The 14,069-nt window shown below is 32.6% G+C and overlaps 1 protein-coding gene across 1 annotated transcript in view; it reads right to left on the minus strand.

Annotated features, from left to right (window-relative positions):
- Nucleotides 1-14,069, minus strand: part of LOC105328909 (uncharacterized) — an 87,506-nt gene that overhangs the window by 27,467 nt on the left and 45,970 nt on the right. The window contains exons 8-11 of the mRNA XM_034458406.2: nt 5,232-5,373; nt 3,897-4,075; nt 1,261-1,411; nt 11-189 (exon numbers count right to left, since the gene is read on the minus strand). Coding sequence (XP_034314297.2) covers nt 11-189; nt 1,261-1,411; nt 3,897-4,075; nt 5,232-5,373 — 651 coding nt within the window. The remainder of the gene's footprint in view (nt 1-10; nt 190-1,260; nt 1,412-3,896; nt 4,076-5,231; nt 5,374-14,069) is intronic.

Below are 14,069 nucleotides of genomic sequence, written 5' to 3' on the forward strand. Positions count from 1 at the left end.
GTAGCCTTACCACTATCACATTTTACATATATGTCGTAAAAATGATCACAATAGTAATAGTATTCATATCCATCCTCAAACTGCCAACATTCCGTAAGATCCGTTTCTGTACCATTGCATTGTACGTTGCAAATATGAATCGGACCTGACCCATCTATATTTTGAAAGCGAAAGTAGGTAGCATTATCCCTGAAATTAATGATCAAAAGCATTTTAAAATTCAATGTATTACGCAATTAAGTAAAAACCGCATTTGTTTCAGACATGCATATTTATTTCAAAGAAAAAAAAATAATTAAATTATGAAATCTTTATTTGTCCATAATGATGGAGGTTGAACCTAATCAAAATAACGATTTATATTTGCATCAATATCGATTAAATGCATATTTATATCATAATGCTTATATTCCTTTAGATCATATTTTCTTTTCATTTTTAACAATTGTACATAATCGCATAAAAGTGTAATTTCTGAGTAGGACAATATTTTGGCTTTAAAGTTGCGTTCAGTAATTTCACCATTCGGCTTATGAAGAAAAAGCTAATTATTTGTATTTTGAATTATAAATTTTGTTGGACTTTTAGAGAGTAAAAGCAAGGCACGCGAGTCTTTTTATTAAAATAAAATGAAAGCAATGTCCAGGACTTTGTTTTATTTATAATATGCAAATAAAAAAAGATTTTCCTCAAAAGTTACATATACGAATATGGTGTGCGAGCTTTTGTAAAGCTTAGAGTCTAGTACAGGTATAAAAAAAACTACTTCTTTAAAACTGTTATTTTCAATATGTCTATTTTTTGGTTTAATATTGAATAATTACATAAATGGCTAACCATGATTAACGAAATTCTTAGGGATTTAGAAAATGTAAAATTGTGATAACAGAGCTTCGTGATTTAAAGTTGAATGCTAGATCAAATATTTATCGCCTATTAATTTTGTTGTATTATTTTTATGTAAAAAGGAAAACATTAAATTAGCGTTCCAATGATTGATGTTTTCGTGTGTGCGTCGGTACATGCTTGCTTGCGGGCGCGTAGACTACAAACTTTAATGGCTACTTTTAAGTAAACGTTGACTTATCAACATATGTAATTCACTAACATGCACGTGTTTTAATGAGGTTCGTTTCGTGACATCATTGTATAAATATTTGATAATCAAATCAGAAGACCATTCATAGACAGTAATAACCCTAATAAAAGAAATTCATATAATTATCCGTACATTTTACATTGATAAAAATCAAAACATACCAAAGGTACCCAAGAGATCTACAAACGACTGCGGTACATGCGTTGTTCCAAATCCAATATGAATCGGAGACTGTTCCCCAAGAGCCATTCCTATAAACCTCTACTATGCCCTCGTAAGGATTTGGACCTCCCGCTAGCCGTGTTGTTACGTCTACAAAATGTTTTAATTACATTTGTGTTCATATAATGTCAAACTTGACAGGAAGGCATTAAAATATGCATACTAGTTATGCGTATGGCAGGCACGTAGCATCGTTTTTGAAAGCGAAAGGAGGTGTAATGAAGAACATTTACCTGGGTTGTAAATTGACCCGGGGTCATTTTCCAACGTTGAATGTTGAGAAATGTTGACCCGTTGGGGGGGGGGGGGGCATTTTTCAACGTTGAAAATTGAGACCAAAATCGTAAAAGTTATAGTATATAGTAGAGTAGAGTAGAGTAGAGTATAGTATATACGTAATATGTTTCTAAACTCTGATGACCTCGACACGTTAAAAATTGATCCTGTTGAGAACTGACTCTAGATAACTTCTGAGTTTTGATCTGAACTGGAACTTACTCTACACGGTTTAGATATACAATTAATCTACACATTCTGGTAAGTCTCAGTTTCAAAACTTTCACACTGTCCAATACACATGCAGACGTGGCTGATTTATCTTAGGTTGATATGTCCGATTAATCATTTAATTTTGAGAGTGAATATATGATATCCATTTATTATAACATTACTATGTAAATAAAGCTAAGAAGATGACCGTTTGCTTCAGAATAGAACAGGCGAGTCAGGCTAGAATAATTTTTGACTTACAACTGATTTTCATTCCCTCGTGTGACAGAATTTAAGGTTTAAAATTGTCAAACTGTCTGTCAGTGATAAATATATCTAACAAATACTGACCATTATCGTTACTTTTCAGGCAATCCAACAGAGCTTTATTGGACAGGCACCTGACGTTGTATATTTTTCTAATAATTAAAACTTTATAACCTCTAAAGTGTTATATTAGGTAAAGGCTATATTTATTTATGTTAAGACAAAAATATATAACGTCAGGTACCTGTGCTTAATTTGAAGAAGTCAGAATATTACCCTGACAAAATAGTAAATGAATCAATGGTTGACATATTTTTATCCAACAAGTCGTCAATATTTTTTATTTATTTTATACGCGGTTCCGAAAGCAATGTTACGAATACGGTTGTCCTCGTTATAGAAGAAATGGGCGTGTCTTATGTAACAATTGACGTTCGATACAAAGTTTAAGACATTCCATTCAAACGAAAACTGTTACCACTTCAATGCGCTTCACTGTATTTTCAACCACTCTACACGTGGTTGAACACGAACGATAACTCTGTTCTGAATATCATCGTTTTATTTGAATAACCGCTAGATAGTGAAAAAAACATACACCTTAAAAGATTTATCATGTTTTTATTTAAATCAAAGTATGATATGATATGAAAAACGACCAGAACTTACGTATTTTGAGAATATTATCCGAACAGATATAATTCCGCTCGAAATTTCACAGGAACTGAACTAATCTCGGTGAAGTCTCGTGAACTTTCATTTGAGCACCTCTGGATTTATTAAATACTTAGCAACGATAAAGAAAACATTCCGAACACATTCGCAGGGGTGAACTGAGTGGTGCAAACACAAAAATCACATATTGACATACTGTAGATTTTGTTTTAACACCCACCCAGAAAATTTACAATAAACAATATCAAAGTTTCAATTTACAGGATGAATGTAAAACCAAAATTAAACAATAAGCGTATTGTAATTTTTTAAAATTTATATGTGTACACTTATACAGCGAATTTTTAAAAAAGGTGTTTTACTGATTTGAATAGTTTAACGTGTAATCATGTATACAAATATTCTTAAACACATACTCTTTTAAAATATAGATATCACACAAAACAGCAATAATACGCGTAAAATTTATTATGAATAAAACTGTTATTACATATTTAAAGGAATAATGTATAAATTTGAAAAATAATTATTTAAGTCTAATTTTTTGCCACCCTCCCTTCCCCCTTGACAAATGTAAATCTAAAGAATAAATAAGGTAAAAACTGATAATTTTTAATCAAATAAACTCAAGTTATAAATATTGATTCGTTAATATGTGCTTCTTTGCTGTTGAATTTTGAACCGGTTTCATGACCAAACTTCCACGATGCGGGTCAATTTTCAACGGATCAGGGTCTTTATTCAACACATTTGGTCCCAATATTCAACGTGGAAAAATGACCCCCTGGTCAATTTTCAACTCGGGAATAAATTCTTCATTACAGGGGCAGACTTAGCCAAAATATCTTGAGAAAAAAATGTTCTGGCCAATCTTCAAAATCCTAGTCCATGGTGATGGGGAGGGGGGTAGCGAAATACCTCATATTTCCAATTTAATGCTGATTTTGTAAATTTCCTTATACTGGTGTTCGTATTTATGTGGAGAGAGGGCAAACTTTTAATATACTCAATTTTCTTTATGTAAATTTGAGACAAATGCTGTGTTGCCAGAAAAAGTGGAAGACAGATCCCCCCTCTATCCCACACACGCTTGTGCTACGTGCTTGTAAACGTTGTAAATATAAATCGTAAATGTAAAACATACTTATATAAGATGTGCAATTTACAGATACATCTCTAGAATGGTCACAAGGGTGATTTCCCCATCCGCGGTGGTTACACTGCAAAATACTACTTTCATTTCCCTGACATTCAACACCATTCATATGTACTGGTCCTGTTCCTCGCCCAAAGGGTTGACCATACAGAGTCTTCGCTTCCTCGCTAGCATTAATAAAGTAGATTCATTTTTAATACGATTCATGATGCACCGAATACTAAATCAAAGTATTAAAGTACTGACGGGAGACGGTTTTATCGATTATTATTCATTTTAAAATCAACGACATGTTACTTTGCTTGGCAATTAGTTTATAATCTGTCTTTGAATTATGCACATTTTTATAATATGAATTCTCGGACTTTTCCGACAAGAATTTTGAGAAAAACCCTGTATTAATCGTGTTTTGTAATGATTAAAGATAGAATTGATTCCATCAAACTATGTATAAGTAATTGAAATATTCAAAAAATTGTATGGATCTAAGCAATAATGAACTCTAGTCACGTTCAACTAGATGCTCGGCTGTCTCCGTTAATTTCCAACAAGCAAGAGAATGTGTACATCAGGTCACGTGATAGCTTGATGACGCAACCTCTAAATATAGAATGGCTCTCTGCTTGTCGGAGATTAACGGAGACAACCGATGGTTAAACGAGACTTTATTGAACTCTGGCGTATGAATACATACGACTGCAAAAAATATCTAAATTGTTCGTACTATTTAACATCTGACTATTTTCACGGTATTTATAAATAAGTTTCTTAAAAGCCAATGCTTCAAGATACATTACATCGAATTTATCGATTATTTTCAATTAAGAACTAAATCTTGTCAGCGGTGATGATTTGTGCTAGGGTCCAAACACTGTTTCACTTTCGGTTTGCCAGAGTAACTGCATAGGAGAATTGATTAAAATCAACTCTCAAAACTCCCAACTCTCAAGGAAATCACTATAATTACATACATAATACAAATTAGACCGCGATACAACTACTCTCTGAGACTTAATAACAGTTGATTACTTTCTATCGTGTACTTGGTTTTTTGAAGAATAAATTTAAGTTTATTACACAATACGAAGTTTATTTAACCGAATTTTGTTTTAGTATCAATAATGTTGCTTTCATTTTCTTCGTTTATAAAACATATCGTAAAAACTAATTGTAATCGAAATGGTCAATGCTAAATCTTGTATTTTTATTTGAAAGAGAGTCGTTTAAAAGATAAAAGCTGCTTTGTGAAAATGCGTAATGATTAGAAAGTTGTAATTCTACTGTTCAAACAAGCATACTTATGACAAGAGAAAAACCACTCACGATGAAAACCCCATAGATGTACAAACAACAGCTGAGTTTTGGTCGTCCCATAATTCGTCACACACAGTTCCCCAAACTCCATTACGATACACCTCTACTCTTCCCTCGTAACCTGTCGAACCTCCTACTAGTCGCACCGGGTCTATAAATTAAAATGAAAGGAATGAAATTTTAAAAATATACGTCTATACTACTACAAACAAATATGTACTCGATTTTCTTATTTTTATTGTACTCTGTAGTTTAGATGTACCACCTTCTTACAAGGTACAAGTAATTATAGATATCACATACCCCCCAAAAAAATCCTTATTTTCTCTATCTTGAGAATCTTCATTAGACAAAAAAAAAGCCTGCCTTAGGAACTCATCTGTATGAGGAAGGTGTTTTTTAACATCATATCTTATTTATAAGACTTTAAAGAAACATTGACTGTATTATGTTCAAGTCAAAACATGTAGACCTAGCACAGGGTCAACAAATCACTGACAGTATTCACACACGTGGAAAGTTATGAACTTTTTTGAGGGCAATTTATTGCCCCATCAATATCATTCTAAGTTTAATGCCAAGGTTGGGGAGCCCTGGTATAATTTAATTAATTTTACAAATTGGCTTCGTATTACATATTAAAGAGGCATTTTTAAACAAGTATACACATAAACACCCACTCTGTAATACAATCTAACAATACATGTGTTGTTTGTTCTTCAAAATTAAATGTTATAAAAAAATGGAAGTAAAAATTTAACAATAAAGTGACTCTTAGGTAGCAAATATAAATACTGCCACAGACTATTCAAGCTGAGCAAACATCCTCCATCTTTTGGCAAAGTTAGTGCTATTACATCCTTGTCATACATAAATTTTTCAACTTTTTTGTAATACAAGACTTCATTTTAAGCATCTTTAAAATATGGTATTTGATTACAACATCTCTTTTTGTATATGTATCATTTAGTAATTATTAGAACAAGGTTAAAGTTATTATGAAATATGCGATATCTACCGATAATAACATCAGTCGCTGTAATATCTATATCAACATTTGAAGAACTATTTATCCATTCTACAAGTTCATTCCATTTTTAATCAACATAAATACATTCCTAGAATTAGTGTGTCAAAGTTTCAACATGAGTATTACAAAAAGAACATTGTTCCGTATAATAATTTTCATTTTAAATAGGAGGGAATTTGTAGCTAATACTCGATGAAGTATGCGGTACTGGAACCATGTAAACTGAATGTCTTTTGTTAAATAAAAACATGGTGATAACATCTTTTCCACTAGTTTTGATCAGCATGAAGATTAAATATCAATTCCCATTTTTTCATTTTAGATTTTGTTCCATTTTTTAACAATAAATTCATTATACATATCTTTTGAAATATTTTTGCTCTTGCACATTATTTTAAAAAATAAGGATAAAAAGGAGACTCGTACATAAGGTCATCAGAATCAAAAGGTATATTAAGTTTCCGTATACAATTAGATAGTCCATAAAAGGTAGTAAATGGTACTGCAATAAATTTAAATTTAAACAATATTTTATTATGCAATACATTACATAAACGGATGGGATAGCAGGCATTGCCAATATAAATCCTCTCTGAGATACAAGGTCAAGGTCATATGTACAAGATTTAGTGCCATACAATACTGACAATAATTTTAATAATAGATATTATTTGGATAAGTATATGCATATATATATATATTTGGTATATATATGACCAGAAAATGAAATGGATATAATAATACTTATTATAATAATATCATAATTTGTAGGACGTAGTAATATTAATAAATAGAAATAAAAAAGAAAAAATACAAACAAAAGATTTTACGCACAGGTTCAGATTCTTTGGTATAGGACAATAAAAAGGACTGGAAGGATTATTTAAATCTCTTCGTAGATTTAATAAATTCATGTACATATTTAAATATTGCAATATTTTGTTAATAAGTAAGACTAGTGTCACCATTAAGGAAAGAGTCTTTTCTGGTTTTCGATATGTCAAACGTAAATTTGATTAATTGTTCATCAAATCAAGATAAAAGAAAATTTAAATAGTATATTTTTCTTTCTTTTTCATTATCATACAACTTGGCATAGAAAAGGTAATCAATGTTTAGAATCTAACAAGGACCATATTTTTGGCGTAGTATTGGCGTAGGAAAATATTTGATGCCCATACATTGATTTTAACAATATCCAATAAAGCCTATTCCATTAATAGACTTAAATCTTTCATTCCTTCTCTGAACTGCTGCTTGTTATTTTTTTTACCTTAAAAAACAACTAAATCGTCATTGACGAAATAATGTCATTTATTAATGACGAATCAAAAACTTGTACAAATAAACCACGTCACAAGCAGGGAGATCCCTGACAAATTCAATACTTAAATTCATTAAAATGACTTGTGTAACAGGTACTGTTGGATCTCCCTTATTAGTTAAAAAACACCTGAACAAATATTAAGATCACCAGGTAAAATATAAACAAAAAATAGTAACCAACAATGGCAGGGTGATCCCCCTTAATATAAACATGTAAAAAAATAAGGTGGCATATACAAAATTCTGCCAAAGTTCTGCAAAAAAAGCATTGTTGCACACAATGTAAACATTAGCATGGATTTCTGATATTGGCACAGACTATTATGAATTTTTTATATTGGCACAGACTATTATACGGCGGCGTGGAAGGGCCAGGTGAAAAAAAAAATTAATCTTATTCGTTCGGACGAATTAGCTATTTGTTCGGACGAATAAGTTATTTGTTCGGAAAATTTACCAGGGTGGGGGTGGGGGGGGGGGGGCTGAGAGATAATTTTGTTTGCGGGGTGTTGGTCCAAGGCCCCCCGACCACCCTGGCTCTAGATCCGCGTATAGATGTATGCCAACTCTAGGCAGTGTAGGTTTTTTCTTTGGTAACTATAAGTTTTTTTTCGCGCAATGCCAGAAGAAATGTTTCCAATAGTCATAATTATATGATTCCGCAGGTGGATTTCGATTGTCGATGTTTATATTGAATATGTAGTCATTCTCCTGTTTACTTGGGACACTGGCCATACAAAATTATCTTTCGTCTTAACTTTATACATATACATGTACATGTATACGATCAAAGTTAACTGATATGCTTCGTGGAATTGTAATAATCGCACAATTACTTAAGTGACTTATAAAACAAACTAATTTTTACTTATACTTTATAATATAAAGTCAGCAAAATAACCCAACATCCTAACTATAATATTAAAAAATAATAAAAATTAAATTTTAATGATAAAAATACTTATCGTCCGTCAAATAGACCTCTGATAACGTATTTACATGTTAAAATTGTCATATGGCTTTGTAAAGTTTTCCTTTGTTTGGAATCTTCGGAGCGCAAATAAAAACGTTATCAATCATCATACAATTGATCATAACTGATTGAATCAAGTTCTGGGGAAAATTAAGATAATTGGACGATTTAAGGTGAAATAAAAGCTTACAAAACAATTGACAATTTTATACAATATTTTCAAAAGGTTGTATCTCATTTTTAAGGTCTTCCGTTTCCAACGGAAGACCTTATAGTTTTCGTACGATTTCTTATTATTAAGATCTTCCGTTTCCAACGGAAGACCTTCTTGTTATTGCTTTGTTTCTTTTTCACTATTATTTTTTTTGTTTTTTTTTCTGTCACATTTTCTCAAAAATGCTTTAGCCGATTTTCATGAAACTTTCAGATCTTATTCATGACAAAATTTGTAAGAAAATTACGAGAGTTTTTTTGGTCGTCACTTCCGGTACCGAGATATTAAAGATTTTACGTTTTTGCTTGTTCACGACTTTTCTCAAAAGTATTTAAGATAGAACCTTCAAATTTTCAGAGATGGTAGAGAGTGAACGGCCGCAGTGCCCTTGGCACATCCGAACGTCCTCCGTCACTTCCAGTTGTCACCGGAAGGAAATGAAAAACCTTAATTTTTCAATTTTTTAAACTTATTTATGTTTTTATTCGATAGAGACGTCTAAAACACTTCAGAATATAAAATTCGTTTTAAAATCGATCAAAGCATTCCTGAGATTTTGAGCTCAAAAGTTCTGAAGTGAGAGTCTGCGTAAAGTGTTGGACTTGTGCCCAGGCGACCCGGGTTCCGTCCCCGAGTGCCGATTATTTTTTCTTCCCTAATTTTGTTTTCTTTAACGATTTTATCTTTAAAATGGTGGTTTTTATTGTTTTCCGTTTTATTTTTATCATAAATAAAAATAATAACAGCTTTTTTAGTACAAATATAGTTCTCGTTTCTGTCAGCAGTTTGCTTAATTCAGACGCTCGTCGCATCGCCGGTGTAATGAAGAATAATGACCCCCGTAGAATAATGACCGGGGGTCATTTTTCTACGTAGAATAATGACCCCCCGGTCATTATTCTACGCAGAAAAATGACCCCCCGGTCATTATTCTACGTAGAAAAATGACCCCTTTGCCTGAAGAATAACTGTCATTTTCATAAAAATGAGCACACTCCACATGAAGAAAAGTGACCCCTGTAGAATAATGACCCCCTTGTAGATTAAAGTTTTTCAGTATATTTTTTTATTATTTGTGAAATAGTCTTTACACAATTTTAATTTTTACTGCTGCAGTTTACCGAAAGTAACAAAAATTATAATTCATATTCAAATAAACTTAAAGTGAAAGAAGGGTAAATCTTGGAAAATAACAATCCTTCCGTTATAACAAGATATTGAGGTATTGCATCGGGGTATGGTTATCATCTTAACAATTACATTTACATATATCTATGGTGTTCCGATAGGGCCACTTCGACACTACTATCCCTCCTTCCCAACTTTGCACTCTGGCCTTCGCATCTTCGCCTTCGCCTTTTTTGATTGCATTCAGCAAGTCTCGGTCGATTGCATAGAATTTAATATAGGCACCGTACTCGCCAAGGTTTTCCGATTAATTCATGCTATTATTGGTACGCATGCGCTAGGCCATCGCGCTTACTATGAATGTTTATAAATATTTTAATGTGAACATTTAACATATATGTTTACCAGTGCTGGCTATGCCTAATCATTATATACTCCACATAAAATGTCCGCCACAATGTATACATATGCACTTCCAGACCCCTGTCACTTACCAGCCGTCTGTTTACCGTGGACCAAACACAGTAACATTCTAATTTCATTATGCGACACTCCTCGCTCATGCATGGATCTAGAGGGGGAGAGGGGGTCCGCCCCCCGGAAAATTCAATATTAATCATTTTACGCAGTAAAACGGGAGAGGGAGTCCGGACTCTATCCCCCTGGATAATTTAATTTTATTAATTTTATAAAAAAAAAATTCCAAAATATGCCTCGGACCCTTTAAACGATGGAAAGCTCCGCAATTATAAAACCGAGACGAGGCATCACCTTTATGAGACCACCTTTATCATATTGTATGAAAACCATCCTTTATGATCTTGGATATTCATGGATTATGTTTTAACACAATATCGTATATCATTTGTTAAAAAATTGTATGATAAGCATAAGTTCATATGTTAATAAATACAATAATATAAATTAAATTAAAATTGCATCCTATCATACCTACAATATATATCATGTAAAACCATAAAACACCGTAAAAAATTGTGAGATATGATATTGTAACGTATGATATGACATTGTATTGTGTTATACATTATAATTGTATTTGATCAAATAATAGAATATCATAAAACATAATACAATATAGTATTATATGAATCAATATCATATTGCAATAATACATCATAACATTGAAACATATGATATTATATTGTATAATTAAGCATTGAATCATTATTTTTTGAAAGATGTGGTCTCATAACTGCAACGGTGTGTGCATACAAATAGTATAACGCGCGCTAGCACTCATCGTTGCAGTTATAAAAAAATAATGAATCAATGCTTATATTTACGTTTTTTAAACATGTATTTCCTTCCCGCAAATATGATTTGTTTTTAAAAAGCTCTGTCTTATTCAACGAGTTATGCGAAATTAACGGAATTGCCTCAGGAACATCCGAAATATGCTGACAAAAATAGTGCACAGCTTTTAAAATTTTAATAACACAATTTTATTTTTGTAATTTAATGAATTTGCTCTTGGTAAACTAAGAAATTAATCAATTGAATTCATTTAACTGTCAACATATATTTACATCAATGAAATATTTATCAGCGTAAGTATAATAAAAGGTCCTTATCCGGTTTGAAGTCGCGAGAAGAGTCAGTTCCTGTTCTTCGAGAAAAACTAAAGGAATACTAAATGTATTCATACGCACCAAATTTGGTGATTGGGTCTTCTGTGCTGTGCGTAAATATCACTCAAATTAACCAATGCAATTTAATTGAGGGAAAGAAAGTGAATATAAATATTATAGTATGATATTGTATTGTATGATACTGTATCATATTTGATACATAATATGATATTGTATTATATAATACAATATAATTTGATAGAACATTGTATCATATCAAATGATACAATATCATGGGATAAAGTAAAATATTATATAATGCAATGATATTATACACATTGTATCATATGATACAATAAAATATATTAAAATATCATAAAATACAATTTCGTGTGATATGATAATATATCATATAAACCAATATCATATCATACAATATCGTATGATACGCTATTTTATAATATTGTATCATAAAAATTAATACTATACATAACAATATCACGATACAATATCATATCATAAAATATAAAAAAAAATTGATACAATATTTTATCGTATCATATAACGTTTTACAATATAACATGTGGTATTAATATTGCATCCTATTAAACAAAAGTGTTTCAAATCATACAATACTATATCATAGGAATCATGTTACATCATTTAACAACAACCACATCTATCTATCAAGCAGGTTTGAGTGAGGTAGGTGATTTCGCTAGCATCCTTTTTAGCGGAGATCAGGCTCTGCATCTAAAGAAACCTCTACGTTTCATTTATAATATAGTTAAATCAACTATGCAAGCTATCATCTATAAAACATGTGACCTGTTCCAAAAAATTAACCTCATCAAGAATCATAAACCTATGGCTCTGATTCAGCATTCAAGCCTGTCAGGTGCATCAGTATCATAAGACACACCATCCATGCAAGTTTGGTGAAGTACGGACCAGCAGTAACTTAGATATTGCTATTAAAGGGCACATACAACAACAAAACTTTAACCTGCTCCCAAAACCTAAACCTCCTCCAGCATCTGAAAGTTATAGGAACCAGATTCAGTAGGTCCAGATGCATCATGCATGTAATTTTGGTGAAGAAAGGACAAGTAATAGCTTAGAAACAGGAGCTGCAACTAAAACTTTAACCAGCTCCGGACGCCGACGCCGGGGGTATAGCATATGCTCCCATTGACTTCGTCTCGGTGAGCTAAAAAGGCGAAAGCGCAAAGTTTCGAAGGCGAGAGTGCGAAGTTGCAAAGGCGAAGAAGCAATAGTAGTATCACTTCTTCGCCTTCGCAACTTAGCACTTTCGTCTTCGCATCTTCGCGCTTCGTCGTCGCATCTTCTATATTTTCATATTGTTCATGAATTATACTTGCATTGAGGATTTCCACAGTACAAACTGCTGGGTATACAAGTTCATCACCCAGAATTAATGATGAAACCAAAATTTTGAAAAGTTTACTCCACTGTTAGGCATTATAACCAAGCTGAAATTTGTAGGCACTGACAGCAGCCATTACGCCAGTAGAGGTTAACGGCCAATAAGGAAAATCGTCAAAGTACTGAGAGTACTCGTACAGAAAATATATTATTCTTCAGCTAGGGGGGTCATTATTCTACGTAGAAAAATGACCCCCGGTAATTATTCTACGGGGGTCATTATTCTTCATTACACCGGCATCAAAGCAAGCCGCCGAAGCGCCCCTGCAGTACGACCGAATTAGAGTTCACTGGGTCGCTTTGCCGGCATCAAAGAAATGCCGCAATCTCCATGATAGTATGCACACACCATTTAGCAATGCACCAACGATATTCTACATGGCTTTAAAAGGAGGACTGATTAGTATTTATTCACATAATTATATAGATACACGCATGCATGTATACTATTACTTATTAGGTTAGTTACTGACTCACTACGGAAATATATTGGGTTGATCAATCTCATAGATGGCGAGGCGAAGCCGAGCCTTCTATGAGATTGATCAACCCGATATATTTCCGTAGTGAGTCAGTAACTAACCTAATAAGTGTTTTGTTTTCTCGAGGACTATCAAGCGACATATTTATTCGCAAATAGCGATGATCTACGCAAAGCCACGTACAAGATGCCTTACATCTCGTCCAATTTAACTCATTTAAACTCTTCAAAATTTTCAATCTCACCTTTCAAATACTCTTTCAAAATCTTTGCTTCACCCATGTTTACTTACAATGATTTGTTGCTATTCAATTTTAAATGTTTTCTCCCTTTTCTCTGCAGAGATTTGAGCAAATTTCGACGCTGCCATTTTGTTCTGCTTCAGACAAAACAATGTGACGTCAATATTCTAAGGGCAACTACTCTAATTTTAAAGAATTTCAAAGGGCGACTACTCCTAATACTTTAAGAACTTACGGCATGCGGTTTATGTATTAAATACTATGAAATGTCGAAATGAGTAAGCGAAGCGTTGACCAATGACGGCCATATTGCCTAATATTAATTCTCACAGTACAAATATAGAGATATATGAGGCAATCACGTGCTATGTTTAAACCAATAAAATGTGACATTTCAGTCCAAGGGAAAACAAATGCG

This window comes from Magallana gigas, chromosome 5 (assembly GCF_963853765.1).
Source record: "Magallana gigas chromosome 5, xbMagGiga1.1, whole genome shotgun sequence".
Classification (NCBI taxonomy): domain Eukaryota; kingdom Metazoa; phylum Mollusca; class Bivalvia; order Ostreida; family Ostreidae; genus Magallana; species Magallana gigas.